A 22,377-nucleotide genomic window follows, 5' to 3' on the forward strand; every position below is an offset into this window, starting at 1 on the left:
GTATCGCTCATAGATTTCGTCACTATGTAGGCAAGGGAATCGTCCATCCTCATATAGGGGGCCAAAAATTTTCCAGAGGATTCTTCTCTCGAACGCAGCCAAGAGTTCGCAATTTTTCTTGCTAAGAACCCGCTCCGACGAATACATGAGGACTGGCAAGATCATTCTCTTGTACAATAAGAGCTTTGACGTATGAGCTATGGTGAGAGGTTTCGAGCTGGACAGTTTTTGTAAGCTGAAATAGGCTTTGTTGGCTGCTAACAAGCGTGCGCAGATTTCATCATCGTGGCTGTTATCGGTTGTGATTTTCGACTCTAGATAGGAGAAATTATTAACGGTCTCAAAGTTGTATTCTCCTATCTTTATCCTTCCCGTTTAACCAGTGCGGTTTGATGTTGTTGGTTGGTTGGTTTTCGGTGCTAACATTGCCACCATATATTTTGTCTTACCTTCATTGATGTGAAGCCCAAGATCTCGCGTCGCTTGCTCGATTTGGATGAACGCAGTTTGTAAGTCTCGAGTCGTTTTTCTCATGATGTCGATATCGTCAGCATAGGCCAATAGTTGGGTGGACTTAAAGAGGATCGTACCTCTTGCATTTACCTCAGCATCACGGATCACTTTCTCGAGGGCTAGGTTAAAGAAGACGCATGATAGGGCATCCTCTTGTCGTAGACCGTTGTGGATGTCGAATGGTCTTGAAAGTGATCCTGCTGCTTGTATGTGGCCTCGCACATTATTCAGGGTCAGTCTAGTCAATCCTATCAATTTCGTCGGGTTCTCTCATGGCCGTGTACAGTTTTACCCTGGCTATGCTATCATAGGCGGCTTTAATGATGCAAATATGGTGCAACTGATGTCCATATTCCAACAGTTTTGTCATCGCTTGCCGCAGAGAGAAGGCCTCTATGGTATGGGTCAATGATGTTGTGAGCGTATGGGGCTATCCAGCCTAGCGAGATAGTGGAGAATATCTTATAGATGGTGCTCAGCAACGTTATATCTCTATAATTGCTGCACTGTGTGATATCGTTTGAGTTAATCTGGAAGAAGTCACGTGCTGGTGGAAAATTGCCATGAGAAGCAATAGCATATGGACTAAGTTTGACAAAGATTTACGTTTGGCCATTTCTCTGTATTTTCATAGACATATTAGGTCGCGTACGGTTCAGTTTTTTCCCACAATTAAAGCACTTCATATCTACTGCGGAGTGTGTATAGTTCATGGCGATTAATTATCATGAGGGCTGCTAGTTTTGGGTTTCCATTTTGCAACAAACTTACTGGGGCTGGGTTCACTTGTTATGCTTGGAGGAGGTACTGGGCGGATGCCGCTGCTAAGGAGGCCTTTCTCTCTCTCCCTTATTAGCATCATACTGTTGATTTTGGCACCGACATCAGAGATAATAATTCCCTGTTCGTATCATCTTGAGGGGCTTCCAGGACAGGGTTCTTCTTATTATTAGGTGACTTTGGTCCTGTGCCAGTCAAGATGCCACAACCAGCCTCCCTTCGAATGTAATGGAGCGATTTCATGGTGAAGCTGGCAAACACTTGTCTTAACTAGCGTCTTCTTGGGTTGATTCCACCAGTGCTTGAGACGGCCTGAAAGAGAATACGTCTACTCATTGCTAGGGCTCCTGTTAGACCCTCCCCCCGGTTGACAAAAATCAAAAGTTGAGAAGACCATAAGCTTTGTAGAGTTTGTTTTTGTCTTGATGTTTGTTCGGGGCCTGGACGTTCTGGTCAAGGATTACTCCAATTTGGAATTGCATTCCAGTTGGAGTCTGTATCCTTGGCTAAGGAAGTGGAAAAGGAAATGAACTCGATGCTGGTCCCCCCCATTTCCCGAAATTCCAAATTTCCGATGGTCACACGAATATCCTTTCGCGGTTGCCAATTCAAAGTATTCAACACGATTTTCTGTAAGTTCTTTAAGTTTTCCTTTATTTTTGTAGTAAGATCTTTTCGTTGTCTCGATAACATTGAAAGTACATTAATAGAATATTATTATTTACAAGTAGAGCATTGTTGTTGGTTTGACCTATAGTAGTAAAAATGGAAACAACTTAACATTCACGTGTACATAACAACTATCAACAGAAAAACACAAACGAAGTAGGTTAAGTTAACAATGCAGAATTCGGACGTGTACAACAAAATTCAACAAGCAAACGTTTATGGTTTTGTTGGGCTTTTTTTAGATTTTTTAGGCTTTTTTCAAATAATCGTGTCTCTTTCTCTTTGTCTGTGGTGGTATGTTCTTCAGGTCTTGAGTGTCGAACGGATTTTCTTTTTCGAAACGCATAAGGATGTGTGCTGTGTGTGCTTCTGTCTCCACCATCCGAATTTTGGAATTTCTTATGTTCGGTCGAAAACAAAGAAAACTGGGCGGGGAAAGTGAAATTTTTCAAAAAGAATTTGTTTATTTTTTTTATCTTTTATTTGATTTCTTTGTTGTGTAGTTTTTATATTTTAAAATTAAAATGATCGACGAAACATAGTTTTTGTTGTTTTTCTTTTGTTTTAAATAAAAAATATTTAAAATAACATAAGCTCCGGTAGTTTCTTTTCTCTTTTTTAAAAAATTGATGAAAAAAGAATAAATGTGCGTTCTTGATATTTTCGATGGCGGCAAGATATAATTCTTTGGTTTAGGCGTTCTTGGTGTTAAAAGACGGGATTGCTTTCGGTGTTTTCTACGTTAGTCTGCTTGTCGTTCTCCAGGTCAATTTTTGGCTTATGTCGTCGGTTTGTGTCTTGTTTCCACCACGGTTTATTCTCTCTCTTCTTGTTTCTATCTGTTCTACAGAATCCCGTCCGTTTCGATATTTAATTTAAATTATAATAATTAAGTTTATACATTATTTAATAAATAAAAGTAAATGGCATTTTAGAATTCCTCTGGAGCAAGGTCGAATCTAGGTGGGAAAGCCATTCCGTCCAATTGTGGCCGCACTGATGATCGGGGCTGTGGGGAGAGAGGAGAAATTTTAGTAAGGACTCGACAAGATGACGGAAAATCTCGAACGCTAATTCCTTGGAATTTCAAAACGAATGAAGAACGACTAGTGAAGGTGGACAAATACAGTTCAACTGAAGGACATGCATTCACTATACTATTGGGAGAAAGTTTTGTTTTTGTCCTGCGAAGTATTGCGCATGGTTTACAGCAAAGGACGATTGGTGTTTTGTGTCTTTAGGGTGGATTTCTTTAAAGTTTCTGGGGTACGTTTTGTAGTACCGCTTGGATACAATATTTAAACATGAGATGTGATTCCATTTGTGTGCAACCAATCTCAAAAAACGCCTAATATACATTGGATAACATTCAACGTAAAAAAACAATGAAACAACTCCACTGATGACTGGAACCTTGGGGGAAGCTAGCAGCGCATGTGCCGCTTTTCGGGGAGAATGCAATGAGAAAGAATCGATCGAAAAGTTTGGTATCTCGTAACATTCACTTACAAATGTAACGAAAGCTAAAATTACTGTTCCAGCAGACTCTTGTGGATTTTAGACGCTGATGGCTAGTTGAGAAACAAAGAATAAATAAATTAATTGAAATAATAATATACGGCCTGCAAGGTTTCGTGTGGTTGGGTTTTCTCTGAAATTTCGACTCCAGCAATCTGATTCCTGGGCCTTTAATTCCAATAGGGGCGACACCAGGAAAGTGAAGCAATCGGACCCGGGTAGGTACCGATTGCATCACTTCTCCTGAGGGTCCTTTCTTGTGTTTGATAAGTGTATTGTAAAATTCAGGGATACTTACTCCAGGGCTGGTACCACGTGGGATTGATCCGCCACGTCCCTTAGCGCGGAATTTGCTAATAGCTTGTTCAGCCATATCAGCTCGTTCTTCGGCTTCTTCGAGTTCTTGTTGTGCTTTGCGGAATTTAGCCAAGTTGAGGGCAGCAATTTCTTCAGCCTCTTCGATCTGCCTCTTGTATGTCTTGATCTTCTGTTGCAATTTGTCAACCAAGTCTTGCATACGTTCGTGGTTCTTGCGATCTTCTTCAGATTGGAAGGTCAATTCCTTAATGCGACGTTCTGATTTGCGGAGGTTCTTCTGGGCATCGGCGTGTCTTCGTTGTTCACCGTCCAATTCATTCTCCAATTCGCGGACGCGTTGTTCCAATTTCTGGATGGCCTTCTTGCCTCCCTTCAATGCATTGGCTTCAGCTTCATCCAAACGGACTTGCAATTCCTTGATTTGTTGTTCAAGGGCCTTCCTCAATTTCTCTTGTGTTTGAGCGTGGTCTTGTTCAGCGCGGAGCTCATCAGCAAGACGGGCAGCATCAACCATTGCCTTCTTGGCCTTCTCTTCTGAGTTCTTGGCTTCATTCAACAATTCATCCAAGTCAGAGTGGAGAGTTTGCAATTCAGACTCCAATTTCCTCTTGGCAGCAGAGATTGAAGCATTTTGGGCAGAGATTTCGTTGAGCTGTTCGTGAGCATCGGCCAATTCTTGTTCGGCTTGTCTTCGGCCACGGTCGGCTTGTTCGAGGAGGGTTCGGGACTCTTCGAGCTCGTTTTGGAGAGCGTTGGCACGGCGTTCTGAGATTCCGAGTTGTTCGCGGGCTTCATCACGAGCACGTTGTTCTTCCTCGAGGGCGGTTTGGATGTCCTTGAGTTGTTGTTGGTAGCGTTTGATGTTCTTTTGGGCCTCAGCATTAGCCTATAAATACAGGAAAACAATCGTTAGGTATGCTCATTTAGGACTGATGGAGTAGAATTGCCGGTTTAGTTAAAACCAGGATACTCACCTTGTTGGCATGATCCAAAGCGATTTCGAGTTCGTTGATGTCGGCTTCCAACTTCTTCTTCATGCGGAGCGCCTCAGCCTTACCCTTGGCTTCGGCTTCCAAGGAAGCTTGCATGGAGTCGAGGGCACGTTGGTGGTTCTTGCGGGTATTTTCGAATTCTTCTTCCTTCTCTTGGATGCGACGGTCGATTTCTTGACGTACTTGAGACAATTCGAGTTGAGCACGCAATACCTTGTTTTCTTCTTGTTCCAATGCAGCTTCAGCTTCCTCGAGGGCGGCTTGAAGTTCATCCTTTTCAGCTTCCAATCGTTTGCGGGCCTTTTCGATTTCATGAATGTTGCGGCCACCTTCACCAATTTGGTCGAGGAGATCCTTGACTTCATCAGCGAGGTTCTTGTTTTCACGGCGAACAGCTTCAAGTTGTTCTTGTCCTTCTTCGTATGCTCCCTTAAGACGGAATAATTCTGTGGAGTAGTTGCGGCATTCCTTCTGTGAGGCGTCGAGCTCGGCAGCAAGGTCATCAACCTTGAGTTTCCATTCTCCAATGATCTTGTCGAATGCCTTCTGTTTCTTTTCAGCGGCATTGGCAATAGCGTTGGCACGGTCGACTTCGAGTTGCAAGTCTTCAACTTCAACTGAGAGACGTTGTTTGGTCTTCTCAAGAGCAACGCATTTCTGGTTGAGGGATTCAATGGTTTCTTCAGCCTCAGCAAGACGGGCTTGCAACTTCCTCTTGGCTTCCTCAAGTTCTTCAGATCGGGCAACACCATCAGACTCGTACTTAGTACGCCAGACTTGGGCTTCAGCGTTGGCCTTGCTGAGTTGACGTTGCAAATCAGCCTTGCCTTCACCTTCTTCTTCAACTTGTTCGCGGAGGTTGTCCAAGTCGTGTTCCAAGTTGCGGAATTTACCCAAAAGGGTGGCACGTTCACGGGCTTCTTCATCAGCCAAGCGTTTGGTATCTTCCAATTGTGTGGTCAAGGAGATCTTGATCTTGGACAATTGAGATACTTGTGATTCGGCTTCCTCAAGTTGGCGCAAGAGGTCGGAGTTTTCAATGGAGAGCTTCTTCTTGGAGGCATCGAAGTCATTCAAGGTCCTGTTGGTTTCATCCAATTTACCTTGAACTTCATTCAATGTGTGTTGCAATTGTTTGGCAATCTTCTCTTGGGCGGCCTGTTTTTGATGTAAAAATCAGAGTTAGATAATGTCTTCGCACAATTGTAAGGTTCACCAAAAATTTGCAAAATATCTATCGATTAGCACGCATGATTTAGTAAAATAGCGGGAGGAAGGTTAGATTTTATTATAAGGATAAAATAAGAAAAGGTTTCGGAAAGCTTACGGAGAAGCACAATCTCTTCTCTGAACTAGAAGCGATTGGTAGTTTTGAGTGAGCTGCGCTGAAGCAATTGCCTTTGGCAATAACTAGTTTATCTAAAAATTAAGCTGGTTTCAAAAATGAGTTCCAAAAAAATGCGAACGCTGCCAAAAATGTAGGTCTAGTTAAATTCGAGAGCTAATATACAGCGCTTTGATTTCATTTTAGAAGCGATTTCTATCTCAAACGGTCTCTGTACCTTTTCGTTGCTAAGGTGGTCAACACCAGCTCGGAGGTCATTCAATTCACCGAAGTATTGGGCTTTCTCCTTCTCAGCCCTAAGAAGATGACGAAAGAAGATACACATAAGGTTGGTTATTCAACAGTAAACTTTGTAACCATAAACTTAGGAACTAGGGTTAGTGTTTGTTGTAGACTTGAGGGATGATTTTATTGGATGCATGTAGTCAGGGGCGATCCCTGAAATGTTGACGGTCGCCTGGCTCATTGTCCTTGGCGAACGCATATAGAGTAAACAAGATTGTTTCTGTTTATTAGCCTGTTCGGCTGGAGATCATACGAGAGGATTTCGACAAAGAAGTTCACATGCGCGGATGCACGTGCATAGTTCATCCAAAGATTCTTTTGTACGTTACCTTTTCGCGAGCTAGTTGATCACAAGCTGCGCGAGTTTGGTTCAAATCGTTGTAGCTGTTTTGGCGGTCGTGTTCAGCCCTAGATTTGTTATTAGTGAAAATAATTATAAATTAAGTGGTACCAGATTCTTTTTTGAGCCATGAGTGGTGGCCGTTTGGTTCCGATTGGTAAGTCTAAATTTAGATATTGTATGGTTTGGAATGGAATTATACTTACTTAGCCTTCAACTTGTTGAGTTGATCGACTTGTTCAGCCATTTCAGCGACAGCGTCATTGTGCTTCTTGCGGAGATTGGCCAATGTGCTTTCATGTTGAATGTTAGCTTCCTCAAGATCACGTCGGAGTTTGGCCAATTCAGCTTCACGTTTCTTGTTGAGTTCAATTTGTGCGCTGGTAGCACCACCGGCTTCCTCAAGACGTTCACCCAATTCTTCCAATTCACGGGCCAAATCAGCACGTTGCTTCTCAGCCTTGGCGCGAGCTTGACGTTCGGCTTCGACTTCCTCTTCCAATTCTTCGATGCGGGATTGCAATTCCTTGATTTGTTTTTGGAGTTTGCCAACAACAGATTGTTCGTCTTCCAATTTGGCGGTCAAAGATGAGATTTCCTTGTCCTTGCGTTGGATGGTCTGTTCCAATTCCTTCTTGTTGCGTTCCAAATCGGCAACAGCTTCTTGTGTAAGCTTGAGATCACCCTCAACCTTACGCTTGGCCTTTTCAATATCACCACGCAATTTCTTCTCACGTTCCAATGAATCTTCCAATTCATCCAAGGTTTGTTCCAATTTAGCCTTGACTTTGTTCAAGTGGTTGATCTTGTCTTCGGCGGCTTGGAGCTCTTCACCAGTCTTTTGATTTGTCTCTCCTTGCATCTTCTTTTCTTTGTTCAATTTGTTGATGAGTTCATCTTGGTGGGCGATCTCATCGTTCAAGTTGCGGATTTGGTGATCCTTGGTGGCCTTGTCTTGTTCGGACTTTTGGACGGACAATTCCAAATCTTCGATGTCCTTCTTGAGACCGGAGATTTCTTGGTCGGCCTTCTTTTTCTGTTGGAACAGTTGGTTGCGGGCATCTTCCTCTTGTGAGAGACGATCTTGAAGGTCCTGGTTTTGAAAAAGGGAGGATAGGAAAGGATTATTTTTGGTAGCTTGAACTAGGCGAGCCAGGGTAGGCGAAGCACCTTGAAATCGCGGTTGAACCGGAAGCGTTGGTAAGTTTAATGATACATCATAACCAACCGAACGTAAAATCGATGATGACTTCATGCCTGATGGGCCATCAGACATCACTCAATCCGCGGATTAAACTCGAGAGTTTCTAATTTTAAACAAAGTAGCATCTATCATATCCGCGTTGGTAATCCGAATGTTCGCACATTGGATGTTTGTTCCTTTTGATTTCAGATATTTGTTGATTTTAAATCCATGTAAATCAAACTGATTAATTGGCACCCGTGTTCAAGTTCCTCCGAATTCAGCAATAATGCGTGAACGTTGTTTACTTAAAATTCTTTGAGTGCGAAAGTAATGGATCGAAAGGGGGCCCGGATGCCGCGTACAACAATCCGTTAATTTCCGAGCAATAAAAAAGTCATAATTATCGCTGGATCGCACGACACGTCACGCTAATCAAAATCGGGTGCAATGATTCACGGACCAGAGAAAGTATGGGAAAGTATCTTTGTCGTCGCGGGTAGAATTCGCGAATTTCTCATCCAAGCAAAACAGATGCACGGAAGTTAAAAATAGATGCGATCTACAGAATATTTTAGATTTAGAGAAAATATGTCGGTCAAAAAAAAGACTTTAATTAAAATTTCAGTGTCAGCCGGATGAGTGATGCATTTTTTCACACTCTAGGGTCGCAGGCGTGTTCAGAGTAAACAAACGTATTATATTACCCTCAGCTCTTTGGAAAATAGATAAAAAAAGTATTTGAAGAGGTGAAAATGGGATACTTACACGCAATTGATTTTCGAGATCGTTCTTTTGGGCTTGCAATTTGGCAGTCTTCTCTTGGAATTCTTGGAGACTTCCCTTCTCGCTTGACAAGGATTCTAACAAGGCGGTCTTTTCAGCCAACAATTTAGCATTGAGGGCTTCCAATTCCTTGCGGAGTTTCTCTTCCTTGGCGAAGGCATCTTCAGCTTTCTTGGCCTTCTCTTCCAGACGCTGGAAATCAGATTTTAATTTATCATATTTATCGGTTTTTCCAAGTTTGATGGTCTCAACTGGAGCCTGTGATTCACTAGGAGGACCAATTTCGTTTTCAAATGTATTCGCCACTACTTCAGCCATTGTGATATTAAAGGGTTCGATTTGTGAGCTGTTGTGTGATTAGTGCTGAACAACACCTTGATTCGACTCTGCTTGATTTTGGTCCTTAGGCAAAAATGGAATCGATCAGATCCTAATTGGATTGATTTTTAATAAAAATTAGAATGTCCTAAATCACTTGATTTATTTCAAATCACTTTCGATCAAAATCACGTTTTTCTTTCCTTTTCTTTTCGATTATCGGATTCAAATAGGCAGTCAAAATTTTTGAGGCACTTTTTGAATTTTATTTTGATTTCGTTGCAATTTAAATTGTTTTATTCAAATTATTTTAATTTAATTTAAATCACTATTCGTTGTCGTGTTCAATTCCTCCGTATTACAGGTGATTTGCGTATTTTTTTCTCTTTATAAATTCACAACGTATTGAAATCTCGTTGGGACCAACATAAAGCTCAGGTAGAGGTCCGCTCTTCGTCACTTAAAAACACTTAATGAATGGAGACTCGATGAAAATTTTTTTCGAAAATTCGGTTTTTTATTCCAATTCCATACACCCCCTGCACACATGAACGATTGTCGATGTTGTCGTAGTCGTTGTACAGCAATTCGCGGGTACGTGGAGTATTTTTATCGTTATGATTAATATGTATGCAGTTCTCTTTTTAACAAATTTCGAGATTTGGACAGATTCGACTAAGTGGGAAGCGCCGTCGACCAGCACTACTTTGTATCTAATTTTTGAAAATTCCTTGTCTGCGAAAAATAGATATTCGCATGATATTCAGGGGGGATCGAAATACTAATCGACCACGAAATTTGGAGGAGGGAGATATGTGTTAATGGAAATACAAGAAATTATGGTAATGTGGAGGGAGGCATAGGAGTTCGCTGCTTTTCACTGTGATGAATCACAATACAGACATGTTGATCCGCCCCATAGTCGCGCCACACATTGAAATCGCGGAAAATTCTAAACTTTTCCCACTAGTGTAATCCATAAATTGCAAAAGGATGAGTTCCAGATATGCATGTCTTCGTGCTAGAGCTAAACGAGTGGTAATTCTCAAAATCAACGATAAGTGGGGGTGGGGTGCAGAACCGTAGGTAAGGTGAATGCGTCCAATTAAACCATCAGGAATTTTCTCCTCAGGTTTGATTTTAGAAATTTAATTTTAGGTTTGATTCATAGTCCCACTTTTGACGGTTTTGGGCCTTTTGGGCATTCATGATTATAAGGTCCAATTATAATAATTTATCGGCTCCGGATCGCATGTGCAGTCGAATTTCTTAGTTTATGCTAAAAAGCCACACCTACGAAACTCGCATGAAATTCTCAGCTAATCAAGCGGATCTACTTTTAGAACAAGGAAAACGTATCTTTTTCTAAAATCAGATTGCGAACATAATCCGAAAATATATCTGATATACCCGTTTAGAAGATTCAGACGGGAAAGGTATGCATGACGATGGACAGGTGCATTATTTCGGATTCAAATGAATCATGGCTATAAAACACAGGCCAGCTATTTGTATGGTTGGCTCTTTGAACTTTCCAATTTTGTTGATATTAAATTGTTAGGTATCTGTTGAGGAACTTGCTATTCGAAATTTTAATAAACATTCTGATTAGCGAGAGTTGGATGTTCTAGATGGTTCCATACTTATATACAGACATCATGAGACGAGAAATCTCATCAATCCACAACTAGTAAGAAGATATGCTAATTGGGTCCTGTCAGGTGGATTCAAAATTAGATACCTGATGGTAGTCATCATTTATATTTTTGGCGGAGAAAGCGGTGAAAAAAATAAGAATAGGGAATAAAAAATTGGACCCACATGTTTACGATAACAAATCCATTTTTCACCTTATAATTTTGTTATTTAGCTTTTAAGGGTGACATCAGCTCTCCATCGGGAGAAAGTATAAAAACATTTAATTGGTATTTGTTCAACGAAATCGTTTTAAATTTAGATTATATTGAAAATATGTTTTTCATCCTATAAATATAATTTTTCAATAAATTGGCAAACAGGTCATCAGGTACGTGATCTGGTACGCTGCATTTGGGTTTCAGGAATTTCGGTATTTTTCTTGAATTTATTTGGGCTGCAGAATACCAGGAGAGCGCAGAGCACAAGGTTCATAAATATTTATGAATTCAGAGAATCAATACTTTTTAGAAATGGTAGTTGGAATTTTAAAGTGCTGCCGTGGTATTTATATATCTGCATGAATTGAAATAAAATTGTTATTTTTGATCTATTTCACTTTTTTAATATAAAATTTTGGTATTACCCTTTTGTATTTTTTTGAAGTGAAAATTTTTATCTCTTTTTTTTTTAAGTCAAATTTACTTCTAGGGAACAGCAGGTGAAACTGCTAATATTCTTGAAGTGTTATTTGCAATTATGATAATTATTATAATTTTTAGCTATTTTTTTTGAATAAAAATCAGGGATATTGTTAATATCCAAACTCATATAAAAGTTGGTAGAATAATAAATTGAAATTAGCATTTCAATTAAATGAAATTAAACTATTTGGAAGAACAATGATATATCTAACCTTCCGAAAATTTCAAAAATTTAATAGTAAAAATAAATTAGAATTCCTTTGAAGCCCCATGTAAAGAAAAATGATGTATCTAGTTTTCGATATGAGAGTAATACTCAGAATAATTTAAATTATTCATATTTGACTTGCTTTGAGCCAATACCAGATATGATTAATGAAATTACTATTATAATTTTAATTACTTTAAATTATAGCAGATATGGCTAAGAAGTAGCTGGAATTATTGTTATAATTGAGGCTTTCTTTGTGATTTTTATGGTATTAAAGAAATTTTTTCTATTCTGCGATTTCTGAAATAGGCTTGAGATTAAAATACGGCATTTTGAATACGACCAAAGAAATACCAATCTAGAAAATTCTAAAGTCAGCATTCTTGGAATGGCACTATATATTCATAATTTTCTTGGCAATACTACATCCCCCTTTGGCTTTTGGTTTTCAGTTTCCATTTTAAACTCTGGTTCCCTCAAAATAACATCCTTTATAACAGACTTAGTGTTAAAGAGAACTTTTAACTATTTTTTTCATTCAAAGGGACTTCTGTTGGTTCTCATAGAAAAAATTTTAAGGTGGGTATGATTGCATTTTGAGCTTTGAGTAGTTGTAATATTTGTCACATGGTTTTTATAGAAAATTTACTTGAAATCAAAATGCTCTTTTGAATAATGTGAAAATTATTCGATTTAGAATTATTACTTTTTAAGGGTATCCCTTTTCCTCACTAATCATTGATTGTTCAAGTAAATTCCTAATTTTAGTTATCCGCGAATCAAAATCAGATCAATTCTTAAGGGAGTTGCATGAAATCCTAAGAAAGAATTATTTTCTTTTTGTTTCTCTTTCTTCCCCATTACCATTAAGGTTGATGAAAATCAAACCCCGCAACAAAAGTGTGTGCAATAGTCGACGAAGGACATCTTTTCAAATCGAAGCAGTGTAACATCAACCACATGGCTATTTTATTCTATTTTGTGTTCAGTAACGTCAGAGCCGACCCGTAGGCGTGGTTGATAGAGTATGGTTTTCAGCAACTATGTAAGATTTATATATAATTTGTGACGGAAATTTGTCGTCATTTTATCATTTATATATAGTTTTTGGCGAAAATTTATCATTCTCAAATCAAAATTAGTCTCGTCGTGATTCACAGCACCATAATGTAGAAAATAAATATATGAAGATTAAAAATAAAAAGAAATGTAAAAATAAATTTAGAAAATATAAAAATAAATTTAAAAAAATATAAAAATAAATCACCAAATGTAAAAATAAATTTAAAAAATATAAAAGTAACTATAAAAGTAGAAAATATTTGTATACGTACAGCAATTTCATCTTCAATACGTGTAACATTGAGCATAGGCTTGACCTTCTGCCACAATTTCCACCATGGCCAGGTACGCAATTGCATGTATTTGCGCAAGTTGCGTTGGATGACTTGGAGGGCCAAACGTTGCTCTTGCATTTTCTTGAATTCCTTACGTGATAGGTAACCACGGGCCCATGATTGCATCCAGGACATAATTTTACCTAGACGTTCATCACGGAACTCTTCCATTTGACCCAAGACACCAGCACGGAAGAAGACCTAGATATTTTCATTTGTTTGTTTTTGTTTCGATGAAAATATGAAAATTCGTTTTGCGTTGGTGAAACAAGGAAATGAAGAGAAAAATATACAAGATATTTTTTGTTAGATCATTTTATTTTTCGAACTGAGATTTTGCAATAAATTCAACGAGGAAACATGCAGAAATTATGAAAATATAAATAAATATATTTTTGAAAAACGTGGAAAGCATGCATATGAAAATAGTATTAAAGAATAAACACGAAATCTGGTTTAAATATTCTACAAGAGGCCTTGAAACTGACCTTACGGAATAATGCATTTATGCAGCAGAATCTTTAAACCAGATTTTTGTTTTTTCATTTGCAGATGGTTTCAGGAATGTTCTATTTTCGACTACATTTCAACTATTGATTACTACTTCAAAAGTACTATTTCTCGAACACTAGTCAAACTACTACATTTTTACGAATAGCATAAAATTTCCATCAAAATTCTACTCTACTAAATCTTTATTCTGTAATACAAAATGTCTACCATCCAAAATTCAGTTTATATTAGTAATAAAACTAAATGATCCACAACCAAATATTAGTTTCCACTCAATTACAAAATTCAATGAAAAGATGCAGTTTAATACGATCGAATGTATTTTTTGATATTATTTTTGGTATATATGAAATTATATTATTATATATGAAATGGATAATGAAAATGTGCAATCAAAAATGGTATTTATGTGTGTAGGTGTATGTGTGGTTAATTTTTTTTTTTCTTTTTTTTTGGTATGTATACCTTGGTCTTGCCCAAACGGTATTGATCATCAGGCAAGTTAATGTAATTAATAATGACACTAGTAGCCTTCTCAGGCTTGATTGGTTCTTGGATTTGTTTAACGCACAAAATTTTGTATCTAGATGAAGAAATAACAAAAACATTACACAAATATTGTTATATTGGGGGAAAGAAAGTGCCTGAAGTACGTATTAGACACGGGATTTTAGGTAAAGGGTAGAGAATTGTTCAAATGTACTGTTTTATTGATTTTTCAAAATATTTAATAATAAATATTTGGTTTCTTATGATTTTTTGTTCATTCATTCACATAAAATACATTATTCTATTGTTTTAAACAATTCTCGACTTTTCTTGGGATGTACAGGTTGGGGGTTCAATAATTCAGATATAGTACTTTTTCGTATTTCTCATACGTTTATATTTTTTCTGAATTAAACTATATGTTAGTAATGAGGAATAAGGCTCAACTGATAAGACTGTAGTTTTTTTTTAATATTGATTGTTCAAATTTTTAAATATTTTATTTTATTAATTATTTTCCTGTTTAAAATTTTTGAACAGCCTTTTTTCCCTTTCTTTAATTAAATAAACAAAAGAATATTGAATAGCAAATTAAATATGTAGTTAAATTTTGTATTATATACTTTTTGCATATTTAATTCATTTTAAATTTTTAGCACAGTTTTCAAGAATGAACCTTATTCCCTTAATAAACATAAATTAAATAATTCTACTAATAACCAACAACAAAGTTACAACTACAAATCAATGATATATTTTTGTGATCCCATACAACCAAAGTTCAATATTGGCAATTTTTTATTGCCCTTATAGAAAATTTCGAATTGTATTTAAGGGAGGGGTAGAGTTCCCGTTCCTGGAGTCCAAAGAAACCTAATGTGTAATAACAAAGGTACAGCTCGATGCATTTGTAAGTCAAAAATAACAAAACATCGACCTTGGATATAAATATTAAAAAAAGGACACAGAGAGGTAGGAATATCGTGCTCATTCAATGAAATTAAATCCTCTAACTCACATCACATTGAAGTAGGGATTCAATTCATTGTCCTCAAGGGCGGGATTAGTAATGATAGATATGTTTGTGCTAAACATAATAGAAGTAACTTCCAAACTATGCGTAGATTTGCTTGGAAGCCTCAATTTGTATTCATTCCAACAAAGGATGCATCAAATATGTAATAATTATCTTTGATTTGATTTGTTCATAAAAAGAGACGAGTTTCAGGTAGTTCAGTTAATGATTTGCTACCTACAAATGTACATTGTCTCTTCTATAGAAGTACCGAACAAACCATTCATGCTTTTAAACCCAATGATTAGCTCTACTATTTAACTTTCTGCTCAATTATCACTTGATAATTGACAAAAAGATAGTATGATATGTGGATATGATGCATGCCTTTGTCTTGCCCATACGGAACAGGTCACTATCAAGTGGGGTACTCTCCAAAATAAATCCAGATGCCTTCTTTGGATCGGTAACTTCTTTAAGTTTATTGGGGCAAAGGATTTGGTACCTAGATGCGAATTAGGGTAAGATAAAAGTAGAAAATGAAATGATAGTTAAATGAAGAAAACATAAAAGAGATAGAGAAAGATTATGACATATATAGAAGTGGACGAATGGGATATTACTAAATGATATAGAGAATTTGTGTAAAAGAATTCACACAGGTTTTGGAGATAGAATAGATAAATTTAAGTCTTCTGGAACATTTGGTTGTATATTTTTTAGCTCTTTTTATGCATATATCAACCGTTAGTTTGTTTGCAATTATTTTTTCCGGTTGATATAATTTATTTAAAGACCCTAGCGGAAAACGCTTTCCGTTTTCTCCAATTTATTTATCCTGATTTTGTTCAATTAATCTTTTTTCCAAACTTAATGGTTTCCAGAAACTTCTTTACTTAAGAAATAATTAATAGGACAGACATATGGAATAGTCATGTTTCTAGGAATTGTTTTTGAAATAATGATATTTGTCTCCTCCCTTATAAGGTTGTATTAAATGTAAATTTATTTGTACTTTTTTTGGAAGTATTTTCAGTTTCTCATCCGTAGAATGGTGATTTATTCACGAAAATGATCGCAAACTACAAAACATTTTTCATGCCAAATGTGGTTTTTTATAGAAAAAATCAAAGAAAAAAATCAACTACTACAAAAAACCATTTTTGTTTTACTTGAGGATCATGACAAAGGGCTGAATATATGTGCTTGGGATGAAAAAATATTCATCAAGCTAATAATTGTAATAATTTTGGGTTGAGTTGGCAAATGGGGGAGGTCGAACTTTCCTTATTTTCTGTAGAGCTATTCGACTACCAAAGTTGTATTTTCGAGTGCCAATTGCGAAAGGACAACTAACCTTAATGCAAATTATATTTTAGATAATTTTTTAAAATTATCTTTTAGGTGAATTCCAATATATCCGATTTTGCACTTAATTCAGCCATTTGATTTCATCAAAGAGTACATAAATTGACATGAATGACAATGGTGCGGGCTACTGGATGGTCATTAAATTTTAATGCACCAAGTTGATGTGATATCAAAGGGGATGGTTTTACAAGTACCAACTGTTTTTACTTAGGAATGTATATGAATCAAATACTACGTGCTGGAGAAACATCTAAAAACATGTTTCAAACTTTGGAAATCTACAAATCCCAAATAACAAAAAAAAACTAATAATAATAGGAAAATGAACAGTCAACTAGTTGGTAGCCAATTGGGTTGGAGGCCAATCGTCTTTAGATTGAAGGTTGGTCGGATAAATTGGTAGGTCTGCAAAAGCAAGTCCTAAAATGGCCTTGCACTTGGACTACATCTTGAATATTCTCTATATTCCATGTTTTAGGTAGCGAAATACTGAACTTTAGATGCCCATGGAACTATTTAGATATACTTTCTGCAAATTATGTATTTTCCAGAAATGTTGAAATTATTATTTTAAGGACCGATTTCTGTTATTTTTTAGAAATTAACAAAGTTTTGCCTTTCTGAAAATCACAGTCCATTGTCTTGATGAGGGATAATTTTTTCAAAATATAAATATGAAGTCTGAAGTTCAGTTCAGTAGGAAGGGATTGAAAAGTAATTGAAATTTCTTGACAATTACTCCTATGAAATGAATTAAATGTTAATTTTTAAATTAACTAAAGGTTCTTTTTTATTCGAGAAAAATAAGGGATAATTAGAGACTTCCTCAGACAATTGTCAAAATTTTTGATTTAATATTTTTGGAATTAATTTTGAAATATTGAGGGGTGAAGTTTTTGGAAAAGCTGGACATGTTTTCCATTCAAAGAAATTAGGCAGCAATATTCGGAATTTTCCATAGCTATCCTGGAAATTTCGTATCCTCTTTCAGGTATTCTTGATATAATTTCTGAAGATATTCAGGCCAATATGAATATATATTCGAATTTATGAAAATATCTCGGAGGAATTTCAGCTCTTTCCTTTCTTTAGATCCTTTAGTGATTCAAACTTCCAAAAAATTCCGGAAGTCTTTCGAAAAATTCCAGACGATAAAAAAAAATCAGGGTTGTAATTTTAAGCATTGCCTTGGATCACAAGGCTTATCATTGACTGTTCGCTTTCCTATTATCAACAAAATTCTTCTTGTTGAATTTAATCCCTGCCTTTGTATGACCAATACGGTAGCTTTCAGGATCTAAACCAATGCTTTCCAGACATTTGGCTGCAGCTTTCTTTGGATCCTTTTCAGCAGTCATGATAGCAGGTGCCAAAATCATGTAACTATTAACAATAATTGTATCTAATTAATAACTAATAACTTCTACTTCATCTTAATTCTAATAAATCCTATGAAATGATAATTGTTCAGTATCCTAACTGAAGTATTTGTTTGAGAACTATCTCAATTTGTAGTGCTATGGAGGAAAATTTCAAAGTCTACAATGAGTGTTAATACTTACCGGAGTTTGAAGTCAGGGTAGACCATCCTGTTGGGGAAACCTTTACGGCAAATACGGATACCTTCAAGTACACCGTTACAGGTCAATTGATGCATGACCAAGTGAGAGTCAATGACACCAGGTTGTTTCAATTCATTAGGAATGATACAACGGACGAAATGAGGTTGAGTTGAACGCAATGTAGTCATCAAGTTGTTCAATTGTTCACGATAGGCAGAAGATACAGTAGCGAAACCACCACCCTTCTTACCACGACCTCCCTTAGATTGTTCAGCGCCACCAGATTGACCTGGATGATCGGCAAAGATTTCAATCAACAATTTGTTGCCGGATTTCTTGAATTGATCGACAACAGTGTCGTTCAAGGGATCCTTGTTCTTCTCAAGCCAGCCAGTGATGTTGTATGATACAACACCAGCATAATGGCCAATAGCAAAGTGGGCAGCTTGTTGACCTGGCTTTGGTGGTTTTGGTTTTTGGAATGGAGCCGATTTGCCCAAGTGATTGACCATCAATTTTTCAGCGAATGTTTGATCGGTGGCTTTCGGGAACATAGATTCTTCTTCAAGGATGGACAAGATACCCATAGGCTGTTTTAAAGAGAAAGAAGAAAAAATTGAAGTTAAAGATGTGTTCCTTAGGAGACTGCTTTTATTTTTGAGTGCATTCACGATTTTTGCTTCATTTTTTGAGTGTTTTTCGTGAATACACGAATTTAAGTCTAATAATGTCCAATAATAATTCAGAATTCTAACGTCGTTTTCTGCGCTGAAAGTGCATGTATCATGGTAAATAAATCACAGAAAACTCCGCAAAAATAATGAATCGTCTTTAGTACTATCTTGCCTACGACCTTCACTTTTCGCAAATACAAAATCATATTTTCCATAATCACCATCAGTTCAGTATCACCCATGACCACCATGACCACGTATCCTACTGATCATGCCAGTCATGTTCAAAATCTTTGAATCATCTTAAATATGTAAATCGATCACTTTGTATTCACTCCAGCAAGATCGTAACGAACGTGCCAATTTGTTGTTTGGATTTGCGACTCTATTGGGAATTTATAACCATTACTGGCTCGTTTAAATCATCCAGTGAAGATCGTAGCCTTTCTTTGATGTTTTGCCTCTTAAGGTAGCTTACCTGCGCTTGTTTAAGATGGTTACATAAAAAGCATTTAATTGTAAAGTTGCATTAAAATTAGGGGTGCAAGTAGGTTGGTTAGCATGCAATTAGGTAAAATCAACAATTTCCTGGTGTCCAACTGCTGGAGGCATTCTTAGGACTAGGAAATCGGCTGATGGTACCTGATCTTAGTTTAAGTTAGTCATGAATGTTACGCTTTCTTATTTGTATATAATTTTGTTATTTAAATCTCATGAGAATAAGTCTACCAAATTTCATTTTGGTGTATACCTTCTCAATCAATTCAATACATTGTTGAAGATCCATGCCGAAATCAATGAAGGTCCATTCAATGCCTTCTCGTTGGTATTCTTCTTGTTCAAGTACGAACATGTGATGGTTGAAGAATTGTTGCAATTTTTCGTTAGTGAAGTTGATACACAATTGTTCGAAACCGTTATACTATGATAGTATCGGATAGGGGAACAAATTCGTGATTCGTACAGGTTGGTGAATTGTTGGTGAAACACATAATATGGAAATAAAATAGAAGAGAATTTTCCGAATCGGAGGGAAAAAATGATTTTTGATTAGTTTTGAGTTTGGATTTTGGTTAAAATTATATCAAATGAGGATTGGTGAAACGTTAGGGTCGGAACATTGGTGAAAATAGACTTTTTTATGTCATATTTATGCGGATATATTTTCACCAACGTTCTCAACTAACGAACATCGTGGTCATACACACAAAATTTTGAGATAATTGGCTTTGTAAAATTTCAACAACACTAGGACTGAGGGTTGAATTTTCGTAGAAATCTTTCCAGGCGACTCCATTCCTTGGATGCACTGGTGGAAAAATAGATATCCATTCCCTGGACTCTAAATTCTTGCAAAGAGATAGTGAAGAAAAACATTGGGAAGTGCGAGTGGACGAACGATCTTATCCCATAATATTAACTTTCTACAATCGGTGCAACAAATGTTACTACAACATTGTTGAAATGTTCAATACCTTCTCAATCATTTCAATACACGCTAATAAATCCATTCCGAAATCGATGAATGCCCAATCAATACCCTCCTTCTTGTATTCTTCTTGCTCTAGGACAAACATATGATGGTTGAAGAATTGCTGAAGTTTCTCGTTGGTGAAATTGATACACAACTGCTCGAAGCCGTTGTACTATGGAATTATAAGTCAGTTGAAACCAAAAGCGAGCAATCGAGTCAGGTATGTTGTATTGTTGATCGATTTTTTTAATTTTTTTATGGAATATTCCACAATTGATGTAAAATACATATACATATAAAAAGATAAGTAAAAAATGCTGGAATATTGATTGAATTAGATACTAAAACTATAAATGTCTTGAAGTGTTTCGTACAAATGGAAATGTTTCATTAAATTTATGTAAAGAGAGGATTATTAGCGATAGAACAAGTTGGAAGTGCATGCATGCGTACAGAATAGCTTACTGTTCTCCTTTGTTATCCTTAGTTCATTGTTGAAAGCAATTACTATTATTAAATCTATTACAATTAGTAAAAGCACCTTTTCAATCATCTCAATACAGGCTAGCAAGTCCATGCCGAAATCAATGAAGTCCCAGTGGATACCCTCGCGTGTGTATTCTTCTTGTTCAAGTACGAACATGTGATGGTTGAAGAATTGTTGTAGTTTCTCATTGGTGAAATTGATACACAATTGTTCAAAACCGTTGTACTGTTTATTTTTTTTTTATTTTCAGCAGCCATTTTATTGATTTGATTCGAGAATTGTTATGTTTTTGTGCATAGAAAATTAGTAGTGCAATTGTTGTGATAGCGTTTTGTTAAAATATAGAAGCAGCATAGCGTTGGTGAAATTGCAAATATACATGTTTAGAAAAGTTTGAGAAAGAAGAAATTATTAGAAATAGTTCAGATAATATTGTGCTAGAAATAAGCGAAAAGTGCAGAAAATAATTGAACAATTTTGAAGGGAGTTAGGGGAATATATAGTATTGTTGAAAGTATTGTTAAACTGTTTAGTTTTGTGTTAATTATTTGCTAAGAAAAATTACTTTTTTTGCCAGAAACATTTCTGACTATTTAAATGGAATTGATGTATTTTCAATTTGATGGCGTTGGTGTAAATTTTAACCAACTATAAATTTCGGAAGGAAGAATAAACCAGGGACTCGCTTTTGAAAAAATAATTTGTATCTTGAGAGATCTAACAATTTGTGCATTTGAATTCACTTGTTGGTGAAAAAAAGTTCTGGGTGTAATATATTTCAACAACTATCCCCAAGCCAATTTTAGTTCTCAATACCCCAATTTTGTGTGACCTCTTTGTCCAAATAATATTAAAGTTTCCAATTCCTCTGTATTTTCATTATGATCTTGGTTTCAAGTTGAACCTAAAATACTTACGTCGAAAATTTCGAAACCAGCAATATCCAGTACACCAATGAAGTGTTGACGTTTTTGCTTGGTATCCAAAGTCTCGTTACATTTCTTGACGAGCCATTTGAAGAGACGATCGAACACACCCTTACACAAGGCACCAACAGAGTTCATGACCTGTTCCTTGTTACGACCTTGGGTGACGAATTCGTTACCGACCTTAATACGGGGCTTCAAGAAGTTCTTGTACAATTCATCCTTATCAGTGCTGAACAACTTGGCAACACGTTCACCTTCTTCGGTACCATCGGCTTCAGCCTGTTCTTCGCGACCCCTCTGCTTGAACTTCATACCACCCATATGCATGACAGCGGCGGTAATTTTGTAAACGTTTTGCTTTTCTTCAGCGGAGAAGCCCAAGATATCGAAGGCTTGCTATATATTGGTGAAAGAAAAATGGGGAAGAGAAGGGGAAAGACATTAGATTGTTAAGTTTAATTTCTTGTAGAATGCAATACAAACATATATTTTACGAGAAGCACAATCCAACGACTTTGGTTGGAGAGTTTTGTTTAGAGGCGAAACATGCAATTTTACTAAAATATGAAGCTTTCTAGTTACACAGCGAACACAGTTGCGAAAACTAATATTAAATAATTTTAATCCTTTTTTTTCAATTTTGCCAGATCTAAGGTGTGAAAATTGAAACTAATTTCATCTAAAATCGTGGTATACTTCTTTGTATACGCTTTTTACAAATTTGATCTAAAATATTTACGGAGGATGAACACAGAGGGAGTTGATTTTGTTACCTTCTTATACCACTATTTGCTTTGTTATATACACATTTACATTACATTGGGGTAAAACCGTGAATTGTAGTGGCATCCATTCCTTTGGAGTGCATT

General features: G+C 36.6%; 1 protein-coding gene across 30 annotated transcripts in view; it reads right to left on the bottom strand.

The window, feature by feature from the left end:
* Positions 1-1,926: 1,926 nt before the first annotated feature.
* LOC119650735 (myosin heavy chain, muscle) overlaps positions 1,927-22,377 on the bottom strand; it is a 31,561-nt gene continuing 11,110 nt past the window's right edge. For 7 of the 30 annotated variants that reach the window (XM_038053768.1, XM_038053776.1, XM_038053767.1 and 4 more), the window contains exons 8-18: positions 21,497-21,904; positions 19,370-19,540; positions 17,945-18,534; positions 13,973-14,090; positions 12,932-13,195; positions 8,712-8,921; positions 6,967-7,853; positions 6,353-6,431; positions 4,773-5,948; positions 3,779-4,684; positions 1,927-2,971 (exon numbers count right to left, since the gene is read on the bottom strand). In XM_038053768.1, the coding sequence (XP_037909696.1) occupies positions 2,894-2,971; positions 3,779-4,684; positions 4,773-5,948; positions 6,353-6,431; positions 6,967-7,853; positions 8,712-8,921; positions 12,932-13,195; positions 13,973-14,090; positions 17,945-18,534; positions 19,370-19,540; positions 21,497-21,904 (4,887 nt within the window). In that variant the 3' untranslated portion in view covers positions 1,927-2,893. Of the gene's footprint in view, positions 2,972-3,471; positions 3,534-3,778; positions 4,685-4,772; positions 5,949-6,352; positions 6,432-6,966; positions 7,854-8,711; positions 8,922-12,931; positions 13,196-13,972; positions 14,091-15,398; positions 15,517-17,647; positions 17,766-17,944; positions 18,535-19,369; positions 19,541-20,093; positions 20,265-20,633; positions 20,805-21,496; positions 21,905-22,377 lie in introns of all 30 variants that reach the window. The other 23 variants (XM_038053787.1, XM_038053792.1, XM_038053786.1 and 20 more) reach the window with 11 other exon arrangements.

Source organism: Hermetia illucens, chromosome 3, assembly GCF_905115235.1.
Source record: "Hermetia illucens chromosome 3, iHerIll2.2.curated.20191125, whole genome shotgun sequence".
NCBI classification, from domain to species: Eukaryota; Metazoa; Arthropoda; class Insecta; order Diptera; family Stratiomyidae; genus Hermetia; species Hermetia illucens.